At 49.4% G+C, this 23,997-nt stretch overlaps 1 protein-coding gene across 1 annotated transcript; it reads right to left on the bottom strand.

Moving 5' to 3' along the window:
* Positions 1-4,282: 4,282 nt before the first annotated feature.
* Positions 4,283-8,940, bottom strand: LOC136511838 (putative F-box/LRR-repeat protein 22). Its single transcript, XM_066505868.1, has 2 exons — positions 8,518-8,940; positions 4,283-5,196 (listed from the first exon to the last, which is right to left on the bottom strand). Exons 1-2 carry the CDS (start codon positions 8,868-8,870, stop codon positions 4,551-4,553), a joined length of 999 nt encoding a protein of 332 aa, XP_066361965.1. The 5' UTR covers positions 8,871-8,940; the 3' UTR covers positions 4,283-4,550.
* Between the last annotated feature and the right edge of the window lie 15,057 nt (positions 8,941-23,997).

The following is a 23,997-nucleotide window of genomic DNA, read 5'->3' as shown; positions in this document are numbered from 1 at the left end:
TCGTCGGACCAAATAAAGCGGGTAAAGCCGCCGTTGATTAAGGCTCCTCTTGATCTCCTTTGTTTTTTGTGGTTACAAGCGATAGATGATTATTGAGCCCTCCTTGAGCCACGTAAGTTTGTAGATAAATTAGTACACATAATTAGTAGTCAAACCTTCTACGCTAATAATCAAGCAATCCTGACGATCTTCTACTCAAAACATCTCCAAGTAAAGTATCATTCCTTGCCTAAAGTGTTCGTCAACACTGGCCGGCGGTTCTTTATTTGAAGCAACATGGGATTACAGCTGATCCTTTTTTTTCAAGTTAAAATTCCATTGCATCATAGACAAAGTACAGATAATGGGAGAAGATTATTCCCCAGTCGAAATGTTCTGGACCTTGAGCGACATTATATATTGGATCTTGATGGACGAGAGGTTTCCCACTTGACTGTAATCCAGAAAATACCTGATGGGCTCTACTGTGAGGTGTGTATGCTTGGTGGGGGTGAGGGGAGGGGGCAGCACAAGGGCGAAATGGGTATCCCACTACGTCTTAGTGTTTACTTGCTCCACTTACCTTGTGTCTAGCTAGTGTCATAGCTGATTGAGAGATCGAGCTAGCTTTGCATTGGCTGCATGCGTGGGTATGTAGTCGTCCGAGTGTGCATGGCCTGTTTCCTGACGATGCTTTCAATTCAGAGAGGGTTTTGGGCGCTTTCTGACGAGAGTTAGTAGACTAGTGCTACTGGAAGCAGGCCAGTTTCATTCGGTGGTTGCTTGCTGACTGAGCCTCAACTCAAGAATCCCAAACTGTTGGGCTACTAGCTATATACCTGATATATACGACGCACAAAGTGAGCTTTGCTTGCACGTATACATACGTACCAGTACACATCCTGCAGGCCGCTGCTAGACTACAGACTAATCTCTGAATTTGTTGTCGTCACCAGTCCTTGTCCACACCCCACACATGCATGCATGTATATACATTGAACGAATACGTCTGCCGCGTCAGATCTATCGCTGCACCGAGATCGACCTCTGGATATATATCGGATATAGTTTAAATACATACATGTACATGCATGCAGGCTTATTCACAGCCGTCGCCGGCCATCGACGATGGGCCGGGACGACGTACGCCGGCGTGAGAGCACAGTGACAGTCGTCCAAACAGGTCGTTGATGCATGGATTATATATCGATGTAATAACGGAATTGAAGCCGATGATCGATGAAATGCTCATCAGCTCTCTCTACCGAACTCAACCAGCATAATTATATTCTGGTCGTCGTCGTCCTTGGCGACGGGAGCAATTCGCTCGCCGGCGGGGTGCACGGCGACTCGATATGATCCGCCGCCGCTGGCCACACACGTACGTCTCGTCGCCTCGTCGGCACTCGGCAGGCCGCCGCCTCTTTGGTTCTTTCTTATATATTCCACTTGCTGTACTAGTGGACTGTTGGTGTGTTGTGTAGTGTCACACACATATATATACTGACCAGTGACCGCGACCATCAGATCGGTTGGAGATCGAGTTGCTTTTTAATTTACTCCGACCATTGATGAAAGGATGATCAACACATAAATGAGAGGCGCCTGCATGCCTGCTCTCTGCACCTGCATTCTTCTTTCCCTGCATAAATGAGAGGCGCGTGTGAGCTGTAGCCTCTCACGTTCCTGTGTTAGACTGTCACCCATAACGTTACCCATACGCAAAATGAGCCATACACGGTGTTTGGCATACCCAGAAACACGGTCCAACAGAACACCCAAACAGAGAACCCATTTTGCATACCACCCGAGACGAAACGCAAATAAGCGTCTTCCAGGGAGACGACGCAAATCTCTGACGCCCGTAGTGGTGGACCCTTGGAGAGGCGCGGCCAGCTCGGCGAGGCGAGCCCGCGGCGGGGAGCCGCCGGCACTTCCAGACGGGTCCACGGCGGGGCGCAGCCAGCGGGGCAAGGCAGGGAGTGGGGCGAGGCGGGTTCGCGGCGGGTGCGGCTTGCGCGGAGAGGAGCGGCCGACGTAGCGAGGCGGGTCCACGGAGGAGCGCGGCCAGCGCGACCGCGCCGAGGAGCCGCCGACGCTCCGAGCAGGCGGCCGCGCGGCCCAGATTCGGCTCCCAGCGGTCTGAGGAGGGAACCCAGGAACTCGGCGCGCTCCCTCATGACGTCGACGGTGACCGGGAGCTCAAGGCCCGCGAGTTCGCCCGGGTCGACGCCGAGGGAGGCGAGGAAGGCGTCAACGTCGGCGCGGCGGGTGGCGCGCTCGCACTCCATGTTGAGGAGGATGGGCGGCGCGACGGCGCCGGCCGGGGAGAGCGGCGGTCGGCTTGGGGCGGCGTGGAGGCGGAGGCAGAGGAGGAGGCGTGGAAGCGGAGGAGCCTGCGAAGGCGGTGGGCGGGGAGGAGCCGCCGTAGGGTTGTGGCCCCGCCTCCGCCGTCGCTGGTGAGGCGCCTCCACGGATCTGGAGCTGCCGCCTAGGGGAGAGAAGAGAGGGAGGGATCAAGCGGAGAGAGTGGAGAGGGAGCAGGAGAGGACTTTTGCATAGGCTGTTGGAGAAGACATGTTCTGGGGCGTGACTCATTTAGTGTGCGTGACCTAAATCATGGAATGGGTCTCTGGTTTGGGTCTGTGCTGAGATAGCCTTAGTCGCCGGTCTTCATTATTTTCTGCGTCTCTTTCCTGGTGCAACTGCTGCCGTGGCTCATAGGTTCCTTGTCTTTCGGTACCTGCAGTAAAGTGGTGCATACCTTGGTCTGTGAATTGGTCACGCAGCTGCGGCATTTGGTGTTCGTGGTGTGCCTGGTCTTGCTTTTGAAGCGAACTGGCCACAATGTCAGCAGCCACTGCATGAAGTACCTGCCAAACATTCCATGGTTTGTTCTGAAATCTGCGATCGTTCCTAGCCTTCCATATGTACCACATAGTGGTTAGGATGAGCATCATCTGTTCATCAGTGGTTTGTTGGTTGATAAGTTGAGCAAGGGATTCCTGTACACCATCTTGCTCATTGGGTAAGAGTGAGGAACATAAAGGTGGATTTGGGCTGGTCAAGCTATCCAATGCAACCAGACGTAAAACATGGTTAATCAAGAGTTCGAGGATTCGGAACTCATACATTCGGTGCTGCGCTAGGCTATAATATGGGCCGCTCCATCTGTTTTCCCTTTCGGCTTTCGGCCCAAATGTCAATTTGTCTCCTAGCTTTGCGATCAAAGTGCTCAATTTAGCTTGCTTCCTTCACACATTTTGTTTTCCGGCTTCCTTTGTTTTTTAATTTCTTGACCGACTTGAGTGAAATGATGTGCTCGCTTAGGCTCAAAACGTTATTTTTTTCATAATTTAAAGTAGACACTACTGAAATCCTCCTATTTCCCTACGGTTTTTATCGGAAATTTGAACGCTTCTAGACTAAAAACTACAAAAACAACACCAAATCGATCCAAAAATAGATTGTTCAATTACCACACTTCCTTGAGGTTAGCAGACCCCTTTGGTACCTTTCCCCTAGACAAAGAGATAGATGAGGTGGAAATACTAAATGTCAACGCAAGAGAGAGAAATGGAGTGCAAGACAAGCGAAAACACAACAACAAGCACGTGAGATATAAGGATTTAACCCAAGATTTCACCACACCACCAAGGCGAGCACTTGCCATGAGTATATGCATCTGAGCCATAGCCGCCACAAGGGTCACATCATCACCCACGGAATTAATAGCGAGCATCGGCAGCTACAGCCTCATCACTGTTTAAAAGGATCTCTAGATGAGCTGGAGGAGGATCAGAGGGGAGGTTGAGGAAGATCTTGCTAAGGAGAAACTTAAGCTCACTACTCCCTTGAGCCACTAGACTAGACTAGAGGAACGAGTGGCCCGAGGAGAGGACGGAGAGCTTGTAGCCTCTCGTTGAGGGACGATCACTGGCAGGCTGAGGAGCTGCGGCTGAAAAGCAACCAGCATGAGAAGTACCAAGAGGGGGCTCAAACCCTACTCACTAAATCATATGCATCACATAGAGCATATGGGAAGTGCTTCCTAGCATCACCTGAGTCCTGAGTCAATACTCATCTCGGTCAAAATGGCCGAGCGTTAATTTGACAGGCGAAATATACGGTGCAAAACCACATACTGTGTAACATGTACTCAGTAAAAATATAAAACCAATTTAAAAAATGTATTTTGGCTGTTCATTTTTTTTAAAAAAAATTCGACACATCCATAGGGCATGTTTGGATCCATAGTGCATACTAACATGTACTCACATCTCTAACATGGCCAAGAGGTATATATACAAATTTTTTTGCCCTAATAAGTTATTATTAAAATATCAATTAAAAAGGTTCATCAAAATATAAAAAATCCAACCAGTCTACATCAATTAGAACCAGTTTAGCTACTCCAGCTTCTTACAACAAATGGAGAGGCGCATAAGTATAAACATCAGGGAGATTCCATCCTAGCTACCCGAATCTCAAACACAAGGGGATGCCAAACCATTCCAACTCACAGCACTTCACATGGGGCAGCGAAAAGCTGTTCCAAATAATTTCTTGCTTCAGATATCAAAGTCATCATCGTACATGCCTCCATCTGAGACTGTGTCATCGAAATCATTCATATCATCAAAATCAGCATCATCATCTTCAGTGACCACATCCAGCAGATCATCATACATATCCAACTCAAAATCAGAGCCCAAGTTAGATATGCTGCTGACGATGTAAGCCCGATACCTGAAGTCAGAGATGGAGTCGTGAGGAAGCTTCAGATCTCTTATCCTAGCACATTTCGATTTCAGCGCATCGTCCATTTGTATGTTGTAGCACTGGCGAATGTCAAGGGATTCAAGGCGAGGGCAACGGTCAAGGATTGCCATGAGTCCGTCATTGGTCAGCTGGTTACCAATCAACTGAAGTTCTTGGAGCCCAGGCATGGTGCTAGCGATCCCTAATGCTTCCGTGTCATCATCCATGCCCTCGTAGGGTGCAAACTCACTTTGAAGAACAGACCAGCGCTCATTCAACCTGAAGCATTTAAGTTGTGGGCAGGCTCTCCCAGTAGTCTCACACATGCTGCCATTCAATGAGCAGAATGTAACATCTAGCTCCTCAAGCAGAGGGAAACAATTAATTGCCTCTGCAAAACCTTCATTAGTGACAGAATGGCACAAGCAGAGATGGAGGCTCTTCAATGAGGGGGCCCTGCATGCAGAGTGTGTAAATATGGATGAGTTTAGCTTTAGTCAATCCAAAATAATCAGGTGCCAGACCCAAGCTGATTTCTAAGATCATAACGGGCATAATAAAAACATGTGCTACAACTTCAGTAAATCAATGCCAGTTCTTAAATCAATCAACAACAATATATCAAAAATTATCTAAATCTAATTGGTGGCAAAATTCAACACACAAACCACAAAAAAAAAGCTCAATACTGCGTGAGTTGACACTTTACAAACAATCTACGTATAACATCTTGCTAAAGGATTGAAACAACACAAGGATAACGAACCACAGTAAAACACCTCTAACAGGGATAAGCATGATCTCAGCATAAATGAGAACTCAGACTTGCTGAAACTGGTAACTGTAGTAAATCAAAGTTGGTACCGGGTCCAAAAAAAACGTAGTCGATGCAGCAGCACAAAAAAATTATAGGTGAGCTAGTTCAATTTGTGGAACTTGAAGCAAACAGTTGCACACAGAAAACACTAAACAAACAACAACAACAACAACAACAACATAGCCTTTCAGTCCCAAGCAAGTTGGGGTAGGCTAGAGTTGAAACCCACTAAGAGCCCCAAGTCAACTAAACAAACAACAAAAATAAAATATCAATTCTGACTAAGAAGTCATTTGCAAGCATTTACACAACGCTAAACAACACGAGTAATTCAAGTAGGAGAAAGAAAATAATCACAGATGATAGTAATAATTTGGCACCAGACACTTCAATTACATTATGATCTTTTCCTTTCATCAAAGTTCAGCTAGGCGCTAGGCGACTTCTAGGCGATGACGCATAGCCTAGAGCCTAGGCGAGCTTAAGCGAGCCTAGGCGTTTTGAGGCGTTTTGTATATATACTAATATACATATATTATCTTCTAAAAGAAAAAATAAACAGCTGAAATAGTGGGTTTAGATAGATTGAAAGGCTGGCTTAGAGAGATAGAAAGGCCCAAATGGCAACAGTCCAGCCCATCTCCCACTCCAGGTCTCCAACCTTATCCTTCTGTTCGGTCTCCCGCATCCTCTGCTCGACGCCGCTTCCTCTGTTCGGTAGCCCGCATCAGCCGCCGCCTCCGATTCCTCTCCCTCTCCGGCATCTCTCTCTCCTCTAGTGCGTGCCCGCCCCCGCCCACGCACGCCCCCGCCCACGCCCCGCAGCTCCTCCTCCTCTACCGGCGACCTCCGCCAGAAGCTCCTCCTCCCCCACCGGCGCCGCCGCCGAGCTGGCGCTGCCTAAGGGTCCGCCTACCCCCTAGGCCAGGTAGGACCCCCCCGCCTGCTGCCGCCCGCACACGCCCACGCACGCGCCCGCGCCCGCCGCCGCTCTCAGCTCCTCCTCCCCCACCGGCGACCTCCCGCTGCGACCTCCCCCACCGGCGACCTACCTCCTTGCGCCTAGATGTCCGCCTACCCCCATAGGCCAGGCGGGAACCCATCGACTAGCGACTAGTCGCGCCTAAGGCGTCGCCTTTTTGAACACTGCCTTTCATAGCTATATAAGCTGAATCTAGTTATAGTAAATGATTGTAGACTAATATCAAGCTGCATGGCATAATCAAATTTGTCAAGTCAACATTCAACATCAAGCTATTATTATGAATATGCAGCAATAGGACCAGGAACTGAGTTTACTCGGTTGAAGGCATGGGTGTACACCCAGACCACCAAGTTCAAGTCCTTGTTGAGGAAAATTTGGGGGTCTATTCTTCACGTCATAAATAAAAAGGCACCTAGTTCCTCCTAGGTTGGTCAAGCTTTTACACATATGTCACAGGCAACAATTTAATTTTCTTCCTCAAATACCAGTCCATTCAGAAATTCTCTGACAAATTCTTAAGAAATCAGACAATAGGGTGAAAGATATGCAAGCTGCCAAGCTTCCAGATACTCTGAACATCAGAGACAAATTGTTACGTAGTGTGGGGCAAGCACTATTCCCACCAGGCCAAGAAGAACAGCACGATAACAACAGTGACGATAATGGAGTGGCAGCGTGTGTGGAAACTACAGTTCCAGTCTGTTAGGAGTTCGATTGGTTTGTTAGTTCAGTTTCTTAGATTGCTTCGAGTTGTTAGTGATTGGATTGATAATGCTCAGAACTAGGAGGTTCTTGGGACTCGGTGCTTATATAATCCTAGATGTAACCATGAACTTAAGCAAAGACTTATCTTCCTTCCCATCTCTACCCCTCTTTTACTTTCCCCAACATAGGGTGTCGAGATGAAGAAGCTCACCCCAGCACCGACCATGACTACCATCTGCGTAATCACTAATCAGGGTCCTCTTCCTGCCCACTACGCGAATGTTTCTTCTCAAGAATGCATGAAGCAGGGTTACTAAAAAATAAAGGTCAGCGAAGTCTGAGAAACAAGATAGTTTGCCATTCGCCAAAGGTGTCAAAGACATAAGAATAAACTGCAGAAAAGGTCATTAGCTAGCAATATTTGGATTCATTCCAGCAATGATGGCTAATGCTTCAACTACAAGAGAAAGGTTTGTCATAGAAACCATGGACCCTACTAGTTTATTGACGAACTGTTAATTCTTCCTTTGAGACAAATTTTTTGAAAGGCATAAGTTTCCACGTCGAAGATATTGAATTTCTATATCCTACTATCAAACAGCCCATGAATATTGAATTGTCTAATCCCAGAAATCCTGCTCTTGACCTTCGCTATATGGCCAAAGGATCTGTTTGCAACTGCCTCACAGTTCCTTTTGTGCACCGAGACGAGCCTAACATCTAGAGTTCTAGACAAAATCTAGCTAGGTCAATGTGGAAAAAGTTCAAGGACTAGAGACAAATGCTACACAAAAGCCACATGTAAGATGCATGCTTTTAATAATTGCATTTTTTCCATCCATTTTTATTTGGCTACTAAGTTTTAAAATTGTCTTGTCCTCGAAAAAGATCATAAGGATAAGACATCAATATCAGACCCGTACTTTCTTTTCTGCAAGTGAAAAAGGTGGTAAATTCAGATCTCTCGTATCGACCTTAGACTGATTAACCTACTCACAGCATGTCATTTTATCCTAAGTAACCGAATCCCGTACACGAATAGGCAGACGAAGGAAGACCAACAGTCTGATCTAAATTTAGATTGAGGTGGAATCGTACGTTTAGCTAAGAATGCTCTTAAAATGTAGAAAGATTAACATTTTTCCTCAAAAATGGTTGCAGTAATCATGCACAGTGAGTACCAACCACGAATTAGCTAGAGGCTGTGTCTCCATCCACCATTTATAATAACAAAAAGAAATGCAAACGGAGTGGGTAAAGCTTCCCCGACCTCTGAGAGATGTAGCGGAGGAGCTCGTCGTTGACGAAGGTCTCGGCCCCGAACGCCTCCATGGTGCCCGCGGAGCGGTCGACGGCGGCGCGCGCCATGGCCTCGACCTCCTCGGTCTGCAGCTGGTCCCCCTGGTAGGTCATGTCGACGCGGCGCCACAGCGTGGGGTCCGAGGCCGCGAGACGGCGCCACGCGCGGCAGACCAGCCCGGCCCCAAGCAGGATCTCCGCCACGTCCAGCTTCGCGAACACGGCCGCCAGCGCGTCCGACGGCATCTCCGCCCAGTCGCGCGCCTCGTCCTCCGCGGGCACCATGGGCGAAGCCGGCGACGGCGGCAGCGAGGAAGATGACATGGGGTAGGGTTAGGGTTCGCCGGCGCCCGGCTGGGTGTGGGAGTGGGGTGGGATAGCGCAGGGAGTAGGTGACGAGTGGGGATGGTTGTGGTTGTGGTTGTCTTCTCTTTGGCACTGTGTTGGGCCACGTCTAGGCTTGCAAGTGGACCGGGCTACCGCCGCCAGCCCGCTCCGTCAGCCTGCATAATCCTACAGGCCAGCCCATATATAGCAGGGTTGAATGGAAACCCACTAGCACCTCCCTCCAGTCGCCTCCAAAATTCTCTCTCCATGGCACCTCCCTATACGATCCGATCCGATCAGCAAGCCGTCCAAATTTTTTACTATTTGGCTTTTTTTTCGAAAGTTTCTCTCAAATAGACCTCTGGCGGAAATAATTCCAGAAATGAACCCTTGGCTCGGCGCCAGAGTGAGTGGCGACCCTTGGCTCGGCGCCAGAGTGAGTGGCGCCGAGCTCGGCGCCACGGTTACTGGCGCCGAGGTCCTGGGCACGGGCAAACGACCTGTCAGGGGCTCGGCGCCATCCACTCTGGCGCCGAGCTCGGCGCCGTAGATCTTGGCGCCGAGCTCGGCGCCAGAGTGAATGGCGCCGAGCTCGGCCAAAATATCTACCCTCGGTCTTCTTCCCCATCTCCGCGCCCTAGCCAGCCGTCGCTGCTCCACCGCCGCGCCCGCGCCCCCCGTCCGCACCGCGCCCACGCCCGCGCCCGCCCCGCCGCCCGCAGCGCCGCACGCCGCCACCCCACCCCGCCCGCCCCGGGCTCGATCTCGCGCCTCTGCAGCGGCCCACCCGAGGCCGCGCCGCGCCCCTGTCGCGGCCTCGCCGGGCCCGTCCGAGGCCAGCTCCGCATAGCGGCGCCTGACCCGAGCCGCCTGCTTGCTCCGGCGGCCGAGTCCCGCGCCGCGCCGCTGCCTCCGCTCCCTCAGCCCGAGCACGCCACCGCGCCGCCGTGCCCTCGCGCTGTTGCCCGTTGGTTGGCTGCAGCGCCGAGCCGCCACGCCCTCCACCGCCGTCCTAGCCTTTGTCTCCACCGGCGGCCTCGACCTCGCCCCGCCTTGCCCCCTCTACCGCCGGCCTCACCCCGCCTTGCCGACGTCCACCGCCGCCCTCGCCTCGCCTCGCCTCCCACGGCCGTCGAGCCGGTCTCGCAGCGTGGAGCGCCGGCCACCCTGCGACCGCCGCGCGCCACCTCTGTCGTTGGCCGTGCCATCGCAGTCCCAGATATTCGCCTAGACCTACGTCCATCGTCCGTCGACCCGGAAAGGTAAAAAATATGAATATGCAATGTAACTATTTAGTTGGTGTATGTTATTTACTAGTTATACTGTGATGACTTTGTTAGTTGATTTAATTAGATATATATGTAGATAGATAGAAACATAGATACATTGGTAAATAGATATAGTTAGATAGCTACTTAGATATGTAGTTATTTGTAGTTAACTACATATGATCTTGCTATTTAGTGAGTACACTATAAATATATACGTAGTTATTATCATGATTACTTAGTTTGTAGTTAGAAAGTACTTGTTATGTACTATCTATCGTCTAATTTGGACTAAAGGATATGTGTTTCGTTACGTTTTTTAAATAGATGGACAACCTAGTGACCATATATCATGGAGGCACGGTTGAAAGCGATCGTTATGGATATGTTGAGTTTCTTGACATGCAAAGCGTGCCTGTGCTATTCAATGATAGGCCTTCATTTAGTGATATGGTTGCAAGGGCTCGGGAGGAGCTGCATTGCTTTGGAGATGATGACATTGCAGTTGATGGTGTACTGCACCTAGGTTATCCTCCGAACATCTTCAGGCGAATGATCTCAATTGGTTGTGCGGATCAGTGGGACAACTATGTGAGATCGGCTATGAAGAGCCAGCTGCAATGTTTGGACGTGGTTGTTCGTCGGGTGTTAGTTGATCCAATCCCTCATGGGTTTACCCTAGTAATGGATCATCCGGCACACATCGACCCTCCCGTTCCGGAACCTTACCTGCATGTGCAGATTGCGTCTACGGTTCCTGATGCTCAATCTGCCCCCAATGCGTTATTTGGAGATGGTTGTCATACTCATGTTTTCGTGGCAGATCCTCCTTATGAGATCTCTTTGACACAGAATCATCCGAGTAAGTGTCTTAACCGCATGGTTTTTGGGAGCTTATCCCGTTCCTTACATCTATTTCTTTCATTCTTTCCTCATTTCTGTAATGACGTTGCAGGAGACATTCCTGAGAATATCGATGTGCCCCATGTTGCTGCGCAAGTGCACTTTTCAGATGGATTTCGTGGCTCCAATAATGTTGAAATTATGAATGATTCGGAGCCATATGAGATGGCTAGGGCTCTTGATTCTGATGATGATCGTCCTGTTGGAGAGCTGACGGAGAGTGATGTTGAGATGATGAGACGTATCTTTCCCAACCGTCGTGATCCTAGAGTTCATGAGTTTAGTGATCTTGCTCATTCTGATCTGGCGTTTGCAAAAGGACGTGATGATGAGCTCCTAGAAGCTCCTGAGGCCGGTCCTAACATGGTAATTAAGGAGGGGAGGGTGTTCAATGACTTCCCTGCTTTGAAGAGGTGGTTGCAGGCTTTTGCAGTGATACGAAAGAGGCCTTACAGGGTATTGCATTCATATGTGGAGCGCCGTTACACAGTTGTGTGTGACAAGGAATGCTGCCCATAGAGGGTTTGTGCAAGGAAGCAACAGGTGACCGGAAAATGGAAGATCACAAAAGTAGTTGGGCCACACAATTGTGCTAACCATGAGCTGACACTGAGGCATTGGCAGTTGACATCTACCCTCATTGCCAAGCGGTTGATGGGAATTTTGCAGGGAGAACCCAACATGAAGGTGAGAACAATTATTAGGACCGTTGAGGCGTTGTATGAAGGATATGTGATAACTTATGGTAAAGCATGGAGGGCTAAGCAGCGAGCGTGGAAGATGATATATGGGGACTGGGAGGATGGGTATGAGCAGCTGCCAGTTCTTTTCAATGCAATCAAAGCGGTGAATCCAGGCATGCATTATGAGTACATCCCAAAACCTAATGCATGGAAGGATGGGAGGTAGATATTTTTCCGTGCCTTCTGGTGTTTTCCTCAGTGTGTCGAGGCCTTAGGCACTGTCGTCCCGTCTTCTCCATTGATGGTACGTTCTTGATTGGCAAATACCAGGGCACACTTCTTATAGCCATATCCTGTGACGCGAACAACAAGTTGGTTCCTTTGGCATTTGCTTTGGTTGAGAAGGAGAACAATGACAGTTGGGGATGGTTCTTGAAGCTAGTCCAGATACAAGTGGTTGGCCCTGGCAGGGAGGTTGGCGTCATATCTGATAGGCATCAGGGCATACTTAATGCCGTGCGAGAGCAGTTAGAGGGGTATGCACATTTGCACCATCATTGGTGTACTCGACACCTTGCCGAGAATCTACTACGGAAGGACAGTGTCAAGAAAAACTTTGATCTGTTGCAGGAGGCTGCTCGACAGCTTGAGGACAAGTACTTTAGGGAAAAGTTGGAGCAGGTCAGAACCGCATCAAATGCAGAAGGTAGACAATGGCTCACAGGTTTGATGAAGGATTTGGAGAAATGGACGAGAGCTCATGACGACGGTGGCTGGAGGTACGAGTTTCAGTGCAGCAACATGGCAGAGTCATTCAATAAGTTGCTATTGGGGATACGTGGTATGCCCGTGAATGCAATTGTTCAATTCACCTTCTATAAGCTTGTTGCCTGGTTCAACGATAGACACGCCCATGCATTGCAGTTGAGGAGTGATGGAGAGGTATGGGCTCCGAAACCAAAGGCACACCTAGAGAAGGCAAGAGAAAGGGCTGGCACACATGAGGTTGCATGCTTTGACCACGCCATAGGGACTTATCAGGTCGAGCATAGGGGCGGTACAACGTCCGACGACGAGGTCCGAGAGTCGAGGATACATATGGTTGTCCTCCAAGATTTCAAGTGCACTTGTGGTAAACCAAGGCAATACCACTTTGTATGTTCGCATTTGGTGGCAGCAGCTAGGCATCGCAACTATAATATCGAGAGGAGGATACCTCATGAGTTCAGTGTCAACACGCTTGTGAACACATGGAGCCCTGGCTTCGTGCCTTTTCGGGACCTTGGAGAGTGGCCTCCTTATGATGGGCCGAAGTACATTGCGGATCTAGCTTACCGTTGGAACAAGCATGGATCAAGGCAGAGGACGAGGCATAGGATGGTTATGGATCAGATACCCGGAAGAACTAGGCGTGGGAGAGGAACTCCATTTGTTACTGATCCCGAGCAGCACGAGTGCGGCAAGTGCGGTAGACTTGGCCACAACTCACGAAGTTGCCATTGGCAGATTAGTGAGGTAGGACTATTGGTTTATAGTATTATTTTATATTTTGTCGTATCATATATTTAATTATGCATGTCTCAATTTATGCTTGTATTTGTGTCAATTACCTATACATTTATAAGTTCATGTTTCATTGTACATTGCAATTCTAATTCATTCACTTTTTTTGTAGGATGGAGCAATTCCACCTGCTCGACCCGACGTACGAGGAGACCCACAGAGGACGTCTCGTTGCGCTGGGGCAGGTAATAATCTATAAGTTTTATTTGTACATGTGTTCATGAAGTAACATGTGACTATGTTATATTCGATGCAGGACCTTCCGCACCTTCGTTCTAGGACCCACAATGGGTTCTTGGACATTCGGTACGACGATAGGTACACTCCTTTCCTGCAAAGAGCTGGCCTAGATGTCATCTCCTTTTAGGTTCATCGTGGGTTGCCCAAGTTCAACTCAGCGGCGATAACTACGTTGGTAGACATGTATTAAAGTGAATCATTGCCTCCATTCATGGCCATTTGTTCATGCGATTGACTTTTTGACAAGTAATCTTGCTTGGTCTTAAATATAGGTGGTGGCCGGAGACTCACAGCTTCCACCTACCTTTCGGGAAGATGACAGTCTCGCTTCAGGACTGTCAGAAGATGCTAGGCCTAAGGATTCATGGGAACCCAGTCACCGGGCAGTGTAGGTTAGAGGGATGAAGAGCACGAGTGGAGGCCTTCCTTGGGCGTGAGCTTGGCGAGCAAGGGGCTTGCACTTCTAGAGTTCCCATCTCATGGCTACGTACAGAGTTCGCACAGTGCCCCGAGGAGGCAGATGAGGAGACGGTTGGGTACTACTGCCGGGCGTGGATCCTACACCTTTTTGCTTGTGTTCTCTTTCCCGACGCGACGGGTGACAATGCGTCCTGGATGTGGATCCACTGCCTCAGTAACTGGGACCAGGTGGGTCAGTACAGCTGGGGCTCTACAGTCTTGTGTTTTCTATACCAGCAGCTGTGCGAGGGGTGTCGTCGGTCTACGGCAAACCCGTCACTTGGTGGATGCGTGTACCTGTTACAGCTGTGGATGTGGGCTCGTTTTCCAGTTGGTCGTCTAGATGTACTGGCTCATCGTGAGTGGTTCCAAGGTCAGCCTCCAAGTCACCAGCCGACGTGGGCATACCTTTGGGACCAGGTCAGGGTTTCGCACATGAGGATAGACTAGGCGTACATTCAGTACACGAACGAGCTAGATTCGCTGACGGCGTCTAGTGTAAGTAAATTTTATTTTCCATGCAGCTATTAAAAGGATTAGTATACCATCTAACATCTTATTTGAACATGATGCAGGTAGAGTGGGAGCCGTATGGTGGAGAGGACGCACTACTTTTTTAGCTGAGCACCGTATGTGGGGCCGACGACTACTTCTATAGGATGAGGTGCCCTCTAATCTGCTTCTATGCTATCGAGTACCACCTGCCAGATAGGGTTGCACGCCAATTTGGAGTGAGACAGCTTTGGCCTATGCCTCTGTTCTCGACTGGCGTTGACTTACACAAGTAAGTGTTTTGATATTTCAAATGAGTCATGATGATGGTCCATTTCTTATAATATGGTGCCACGTACGTGAATTAATGTAACGATGACATACGTGCAGGTTGGATCGTCAGAGGAACAAGAAGATTTTTGACTGGGAGCGGCACACCAGTCCTACTTGAGGAATGGGAGGAGATGCACGACAACCTGGACGACAACAACGAGCCACACATGAACCGTGAGTTCAGGCGGTACCAAGCTTGGTACCAGCGTTTGACAAGGTGCAGGCTCAGACTACAGTGGACCGAAGCTGACTACGCCGACATCGAGTCCTCCGACGATGAGGACACGACGTACGACCGGTCCACTCGTGCAGGAAGGCAGGTGGAGGCAGGACCGATCTTGGACAGAGTGGTAAGCCAATCGACTTATTTTGTTACGTTTAGTTACATAACAATACATTAGGTGTTCTTGGACCGACGTTAGGAGTTATCTATTGTAGTTATTGCAACCTTCGAGCTGTATAACCCTTGTAATAAGTTACATTCTTGTACAAAAGAAAATAAAACTAAATGATATCTGTTCAGAAGTCTTATTATTGAAAACATTGTTGCAGGGCAATACACTGAGAAGCTCAGTTGAAGAGATCGAGCGTGTTCAGCCTAGAGTCAATGATGACTACATACTTGGCTTCCTAGATGTAAGATTAAAAATATTCTTTCAAACAAATCATTAATACGTTATATTCTTTCAGTTAACATAGTTTTGTACAACAGAGGCTGTCACGTCGTCTACGCCGTGCGGCTGGTCGTTGTGGTTGTAGGACAAACACGACGCATGATGTGTACGATCCTTCCGTAGGAAGAGGAGCCTTGGGTTCCTCTAGTCAAGCAGCTACAGGGGACGAGGAGGAGGACGAGGAGGCCGACGACGACGATGACATGGACAAGAGGCACGATGAGCTTGGGCCCTCTCAGCTCCATGACGCTCCATCGACTCATCCTACACCGCCTCTAGGCACTAGGCGACGCCGTCCGCGTGACCCTTACACTCCAGGCACCAGCGCTCTGGGTCACAAGGGTAGGGGCAAGAGTAGGAGACAGTGAGGGACGTGGTAGATGTTACTATGAACTATTGTGAATTTTGTATTTACTTTTCTTTAACTATTCGGGACTGTATGGACATTGTGGACTATTTGGACTTTGCATGACATATTTTGTTGGTTGTGATATTCGTTGTGGTTGCATTATGCTTGTTGGATGATTAAATGTTTAGAATATATATTGATGTCTCTGTTTGTAACTATGGATGCTTCTAATACAAGACCGTATCTTGCGAATATTTTGCGTGAACCTTTAATCATACTATACTTGTACAAAGGCACAAATGTAGTACACAGATTTACTATAAGTTTATTACATTTATAATCTACGAATATTTGTACATACGCTGTGTACAAGAATATAGGATTACCAAGCAACAGTGAATGAATCTATGCTTTTCAGACAATAAACATAGACTTTTCAGATATACAGACAGCATCGAATTATCACATCACTGATATAGACCTTTCAGATGCAAGGACAACATGCAAGGAAGCACAACTAAACTCTATCTCCACCATCCATCTTATGACTGTTTGATCCAAGGGCTGAGGTGAAGAGGCACACGGATCGCTGACATGGCACATTGACAGGCCTCCATTCCTCCTCTCAACCTATAAATAACCACTCACTCCCTCTCATTCACACAAACAATAAGGAAGAAGAACACTCCTCAGCATTTGCTTTTGTTGTAGTACCAATGTCTGGAGGGTCGTCCAGAGGGAGAGGAAAGGGGAAGAAAACTACCTGGGGGTGGGAGGGTCCTCTTGGTCCTGATTTCTTTGAGGAAGCTCTTTATGAGAGGTTCCCAGTTGAGAGCAAAAGTGATTTCACCAAAGAGGCACCACTGATAGAATACGATGAAAGGAAAGAAGAGTGGCCAAAATGCATGCATGGTGAGGACTGCCTAGGGCAGATGTTCACCGAGGGAGTAGATAGAGGTCGTCGTTTCTTCAAATGCCCGCGAGCATGGGTAATTGCTATTACTATTTGTTTCTTCAATATGTTTGTCTTGTATATCACTTACACAACATACTTTTTGTAGTCTTCCTTGGCCGAAGAAAACTATGGGTTCAGTAGGTGGGTCGATCCTCGACCTATTTATCCGCATGCGGAGTACATCTACTACCTACAAGACCGTATCTTCGATTTAGAAAGGGAAGTTAGCAGCGGTTACAAGGACGACGAACAGGATGACAACAATAATGGTGCCGATTCACAAGAGGCACTCTACAATGATCCATATTGCACCTGCCCTAACCACAAGAAAAAGGGGTCTCCCCCATCACCCCCGCCACCACCACCACCAACAACGGGAGGCTACTATGGAGAAGGTGCAACACAATTTGCTATGTGGCCACACTACTAGGACGACTTTATGTTTTTCTTGTGGAGAACCCCAGGTTGAATTACCTAAGGCATGTTAGGTTTAATTACTGAAGGCATGGTTTAATTACCTAAGGCATGTTAGGTTTAGTCAAAGAAAACTATGTACCTAGGTTCGGTACCTGTAGTCACATGCCATTTAATGTGTTTCATGTGTTGATTTCTATAATGTCGTATGTCGTTAACTGTTTTTTGCAGCACATGTTCAAATGGAAATAAGTCTGTATCATTAAGCGGAATATTAAGACCATTGATAATGAAAACAACCACATAACGAATAAGTTCGATACTATGTCACATTACACAACATATTAATAGTATAACTAAGTGCCGACAGTAGACAAAGGGGCAAATGCACTTCCAAATCCTCGATCTGAAACGTACTGAGTAAGCAACTCATCATCCGAGTACCAGTCCTCTACTACAACCCTGTTGCTGCGGCTAGGCTCAACTGCGTTGATCTGACCTGCCTGTCGCTTGTAGTAAGCGGCCTTCGCTTCGTCTACGGCCGCTGCGGCCTGAGTGAAGAACGCGTCGTCATCCTCCTTTGCCTGTAAGCCCGCCTCTGCTAGAGCGATGAGCTCGCTCAGTCTGCCAGTGTCGTCGTCAGCCTCCTGCGCCTAAATGCCCGCCTTTGCTAGAGAGATGAGCTCGCTCAGTCTGCCTATGTCATCCTCAGCCTCCTGTGCCTGTATGCCCGCCTCTGCTAGAGCAATGAGCTCACTCAGTCTGCCAGTGTCGTCCTCAGCCTCGTCTCCATCATCACACAGCACAATCGGTGATTGAACGGTGCGACCAGCTCGTGATCTATGGGTATCTAACTTCTTCTCCTCATACCTTGCACGAGCCACCTCTGCAGCATGTTCCCCGCTGCAACCAATCCCTTGATGTATAAAATGCAATCAGTTAGCAACTCGATAATATTACATTTAAAACCAGGCAACGAAAAAAGGTTTTCAAGCACTCACTGGCATATAATGTAGCAACATGCTCGTTCAAGACCTGCATCTGTACTTTTGTCTCCTCCCTTTCCTCATTCCTTGCCCTCTCCTCCTCTAACGTCGTCCGCCTCTCCAATCCCCATTTGTTAAGCCCAACATCGATCGGGTTACAAATACCGCGCTGTCTAGCAAACTCACGCATCTTTTCTTTGTGATGTTTAACGAATAGGTTGACGTAGTTAGGTCCATATCCCCTCTTCTGTGCAATTACTTGCCTCTTCTTCAGTTCATCCAAGAACTTAGCTTGACCATCATAACATTCCCAACTGCATTTCCTAGTGCTCTGTTCAAAACAAATATTATATCATATATGTATTAGGAAAACAAACAAAATATGATTTCATGTTTACCAGAAATATAACGAACCTCATCATACTCAATCATATGGCCGCAATAATGACCTATTCCAAGCTCCGAAGGGACTAGGCCATAGTTGGATTTTACACCACATTCGCACATGACAGGAAGTGCTTTGTAGATTACCCATTCTTTCTTCTTTTCCTTAACCCTCCGCGGTTCTTTCGGCCATTGGTTCTTAGGACCATACAACCATTCCTTGAAATGACACTTCGCCATTGAATACACCTAAATAATGAGACATTAGTACATAAACACATATAGCTCAAGATTTTAACACATACACTTTGCACTTACTTCATGCTTGTTTGGACACACAAACTCCAATGTATTCTCAGGGTTTATCATAGCTCGATCTCCGCAATCGCACAGAGGAGGTTCCTCGAGTCGTCTAACTGTGGCTAGGTGCTTCTCCTTAGCCATCATTGCCGGAGGGTTAGGGGGGGTGGAACCCACCGCTTGAAGTGCTCATGTGGATGTCTCCCTCTAAACCAATCGTCGAAAAAGAGGTACCTAGGATCAAACTTTTCTGCACCATCGATCCACTGAAAGAAAAAGCACCTCTCATGGTCCTACATAATGAGATTCCAATAATATATTAGTACCATACTTAAACAAATAAAGAAAAAGGATAGTACAAATAATTTCTTACATTAAACCGACTACATGTGTAGAAGCAACGCGCAGCTGTGTCCGGATGTTTCGATTGAAAAACATGGGCCGAGAAACCACAATCACAGTTAGGGACAGGAAGGTCAGGGGGAACGGGGGCATCTTTGCTAGACGCATCGGGGTATAATTCTCGAGGACGACCCCATTTTCGCCAAAACTCCTCCCGAAACATTTCTTGCATCTAACAAATAGGATGTAATTTAACAAACATAAATAAAAACATCACAACAAAATATCAATGAGAACCATAACTACAATCCAATCAATTTCGTTATAAGAACCAAAAGCAGTTAACATTATACCCTAAACCTAGGGTTTCTCATTTCATCCACAACAATAAACCCATAACATAACTACATGCGGCTTGGTTTGCTAGCATTTTCCACGCCTTGAAATGAACCTACGGTTGTATAATACATATATTGAGGGATACAATGAAACCCTAAGTGATGACGATTCTTAGGTTCAAAAATCCGACTAATATGTACCGAATCTATGCGAGAAAAACAAGGAGGTGAGCGAGTATACCTTGCTCTCGAAGATCTACGGATCAAATCAAGGTTTTCAAGGTCTAATATGTCAATTCGTGAGGTAGGATGAAGTGGCGAGAAAAAAACCCGAGGAGAAAGAAGAGGAAGAACGCTCGGGGAAGAAGGCTGGGCTGGGGTTAAATGCAGGTAGCTCGGCGCCATTCACTCTGGCGCCGAGCTCGGCGCCAGAGTGGATAGCGCCGAGCCCCTGACAGGCCGTTTGCCCATGCTCAGGACCTCGGCGCCAGTCACCGTGGCGCCGAGCTCGGCGCCACTCACTCTGGCGCCGAGCCAAGGGTCCATTTCTGGAATTGTTTCCGCCAGGGGTCTATTTGAGAGAAACTTTCGAAAAAGGGCCAAATAGTAAAAAATTCGGGCAAGCTGCCCACTTCGCGCGCCGTCGCGGCGGCTGCCCTGGGCTCCCCGCGCCGCATAAGACCGTCTCCAACGACAGTTATGTAAAATACAACACCTATTTCACGTTTGGGTAGCACTACAGGTAAAGAGTTTGTCGACAGAATATCATCGCTAGTTCTCCGAGGGGTATCCCACGAAGGTAGATTGATCGACAGAGAGGCGTGTAATCAAGAACAAGAAGACAACAGAGACACATGGGTTAGACAGGTTCAGGCCGTCAATATGACATAATACCCTACCCCTGTGGTCTGTTGGATTGTATTGGCTGTCGTATAATATTACGTGAGCTTGAAAGGGGTCCCTACCCGCCTTATATAGTCTAGAGGATAGGGTTACAAGTCGGTTAGATCTGAGAGATAATCGGAAAGTAATAACAGATTGAATCATGGGATGATACGTATCCTAACAGATCTCGTAGGATCTTCAGGATATCTTCACGGTGACTTGCGGGAGGCGCCAAGCAAAGTCGTCGTCAGAGGGGATCTCCACCACCTTGGTTTCACGGGCCACCAGTAGGCGTTCTGACTCCGTCCTAGCCACATCTCCCCTTGGCACCTCTAGCTCCGACCAGGAGGGTGAGCCGTGCGGCCCCCCGCCTAGAGAGGCAGGAAGCCCGGTCTCCCTCTCCTCTTCCACCGCAGCCGATGGAGGCGGGGTCACAAGGGTCACCTCTGATGCGGCCTCCGCCGTCACCACTGGGATCGCTGCCAACACCGCCGCCGCCGCCGCCGTACTAGCGACCGACCCAAGGGGCGTCACCTCTAGAAGGGAAAGACCCGCTGCCACTGCCTTGCTCTCCCCACCGCTCACCACGGCGTGCTACAAGGTGGGCCTCCAATCCTCCCGCCCAGGAGTTGGGGCGATGCTCAGCCCCATCAGCATCCGTCCGCTGTTAAAAAGTACAGGTCAGTCATACTAAAAAAACTCAACAACGAGATCAAAAAAAGAAAACAAAGAAAGACATACTGGGATGTAAGCGGTACGACTCTGAATCCCCGACCCGACGTCAATGGGCCCACTAGGCGAGGACCGCTCCTGGGTTGCGACCCATGCCCCCTCACTTCAACCGAGGGGAAGTCGTCCCAACTAGCTCCGGCTCAGCCTGTGAGTCACCGTGACTTTTGGCTCGGGGCACGCCGATCGGGGTAGCTGGCGGGGCATCCTCCCGTTGTGGGTCGCACACTGGCGCCAGCCTCGATGACACGTGGGTGCGAGCCCGCTCCTTTGACCGCCTAGCCTATCCCGCCACGCCCACGGCAGGCAGGGACGAGGCCGGTGACACCTCAGAAGGGCGTAGTGACCGTGTCTACTTCGCCTCCCATTCGTCGACGGCGTCCGCACTCACAACATGCTTCCTCAGCGTTTGAACATCACTATGCCTCTCTGCCCCCTGCTCATCGTCAGCAGACGCGGCCGTAGGATCACAACGCTTCGCCGAGGTCGCAACGACCTCCCGGCTTTCCTCCTCCTCGGAGAAGATTATGTCATCCCCCACCTCTGTGGAGTCCTCCAACTCGAGCTCTGACTCGATGTCGCTCCTATTTTCCCTGGCCCGCACACGCCGGGCTATCTCCTTCTCCTTCTCATGCTTCCGCCGAGCCTCCTCGGCTTTCTTCTTCTTGGCATCAACCGCCTCCTTCTAGGCGGCCTGAGGAGCTGCACCCTCCAGCCCCTTTGGAAGGTGCGGTCGGGACTTATAAACTCCAAGTCCCTACGAAATAGGTGACTCAATCAAAAATAGGAAACAAAAGGGGAAAAGAACACGGAGTAAAGAGAGGAGAGTATACTAGTTTGGACACCACCATGGAGTTGAGAGGTCCGGGCTTTCCATCAAGGGTCTCTCTAGGCCTCAGCTGTAGCACCTGGTCAAGACAACTCCAGACCTCATCGTTCGGCAGCTCCTCCGGCGACGCACGGTCAGGGTCCGTCGGACCGCTGTACTTCCACATCGGCCATGTCCTCTCTGCCAGCAGAGCAACCCGATGGTGGAAGAGGGTGTGGAACACCCGCACCCTATCAAGACCGCGCCGCATGAGCTTCTGGAGCTCCGCCTCGATGATCTTCACCTTCTTCTTCTACTGGCTGGTGTGGCCCCACGACCAGCTCTCCAGCTTGTTCGGTCTCCCACCAGTGAATGATGGGAATGACGCCTCCATTGGGTTCCTGATATAGAACCATTCCCCGTGCCACCCCCGATTGGAATCGCAGGGGATGTACACGAGGTATGAGCCCATCGCGCTCGGCTTCTTCTGTAGTGCGAAGCCCCCCACCAGTGCGATCTTGAGCGGTTTTCCCTCCGACAAAGCTCGCCCAGAGAACATCCACCAGAAGAGGTCCGCATGCGGCTTCATCCCAAGGAAGGCCGACGATATGCAGCACCCCAGTCGGATTGATGTGCTACAGCTCCAGGCCCCACTCATTGAGGAGCCCGCGTAGGAACCAGTGCGCGGGGTATCCTAACCCATGCTCATGAAAGACAAGGAAGGAGACAACGTTGCTGACCTGAGGTTGTGGGAAACCCTCCCTCCTAGGAGCCCTCTAGTGTGCCACCTCCTTTGGTGGCAGAAACCCCTTCTCAGCGAAGGCCTCCAGCACCGACTTCCTCACGACGGATAACCTTCAGCTCGACATTTCACTCTGGGTGCACGAATTGATCTATGAGTTTTCTCCTCTCCCTCGCTCTCCCCTTTTTCTCTCCTAGGAACTACCACGGCACTCAGACGCTCTTGGCGAGAAGGAAGAAAGAGAAGAGACGACAGATGAGGAATAGGCGAAGGAAATAGGGCAAAAGCTGTCGATAAAAGATGCTCAGCAGTCCACTAAGGGGTATCCCACGATGGTAGATTTGTCGGTGGAGATGCATGTAATCAGGAACCGAATGGTGACACAAGGCGCAGAGACAATGATTTAGGCAGGTTCAGGCTGTCTGATCGACGTAATACCCTACGTCCTGTGTCTTTGGTGTATTGTATTGAATACATGATGTCGAGTAGAGGACCCCTGCCTCTCCTTATATACTCTGGAGGGGCAGGGTTATAAGTAAAGTATCCTATTTGGTACTATACAATGTCTTGCGGTGCACACCGAGCAGCGCCATGCACGCCTTGATCTTGTGGGCTGGGCCACCTCCGATGGTGCGGCCCATGTCTTGGGGGCCATACCCCCATAGTTAGTCCCCAAGCCTGACAGTAGGTGACGCAATCACGTGGTGCTAGGGTCATAAAGTAGAAGACCAGCTGAGCAGGTAGCCAGTCCCCGGGTGTAGCCTCGAGATGAGAATAAGCATATTCACCGCAAGGTGAAGTGTGCCCACTTAGTCCCCGAGCCTGCTAGAAGATGAAGAATGAATCTTGTAGCAGGGTCAAAGAAAAAGAAGTCTGAAAGCTTGTCGATATTGTTTGACATGTGCGTATCAAGACCCCAGACGTGCTGCCCAAGATCAGCACCCTGATCCGAATAGCATGGAGCAACTTGATAGCACACCGACGAGATGTAACAAGATCCAAGCACCGAGGAGTCCCCGGCGTAGCCGGTGATGTCCGACCAACTAGGGAGTTCCCGGCGTAGCTGGCGATGACCAAGAACCGAGGAGCAAGGAGTCCCCGGCGTTGGCGGCGATGACCGAGCACCGAGGAGCGAGGAATCCCTGGCGTAGGCGGTGATGTCCGAGCACTGAGGAGCGAGGAGTCCCTGGTGTCGTTGGCGATGACCGAGCATCGAGGAGTACCCGGCGTAGGCGGCGAGGTCCGAGCACCGAGGAGTCCCTGGCATAGGCGGCGAT

This window comes from Miscanthus floridulus, chromosome 16, assembly GCF_019320115.1.
Source record: "Miscanthus floridulus cultivar M001 chromosome 16, ASM1932011v1, whole genome shotgun sequence".
Classification (NCBI taxonomy): domain Eukaryota; kingdom Viridiplantae; phylum Streptophyta; class Magnoliopsida; order Poales; family Poaceae; genus Miscanthus; species Miscanthus floridulus.
This window is presented reverse-complemented; position numbering and strand designations above follow the sequence as displayed.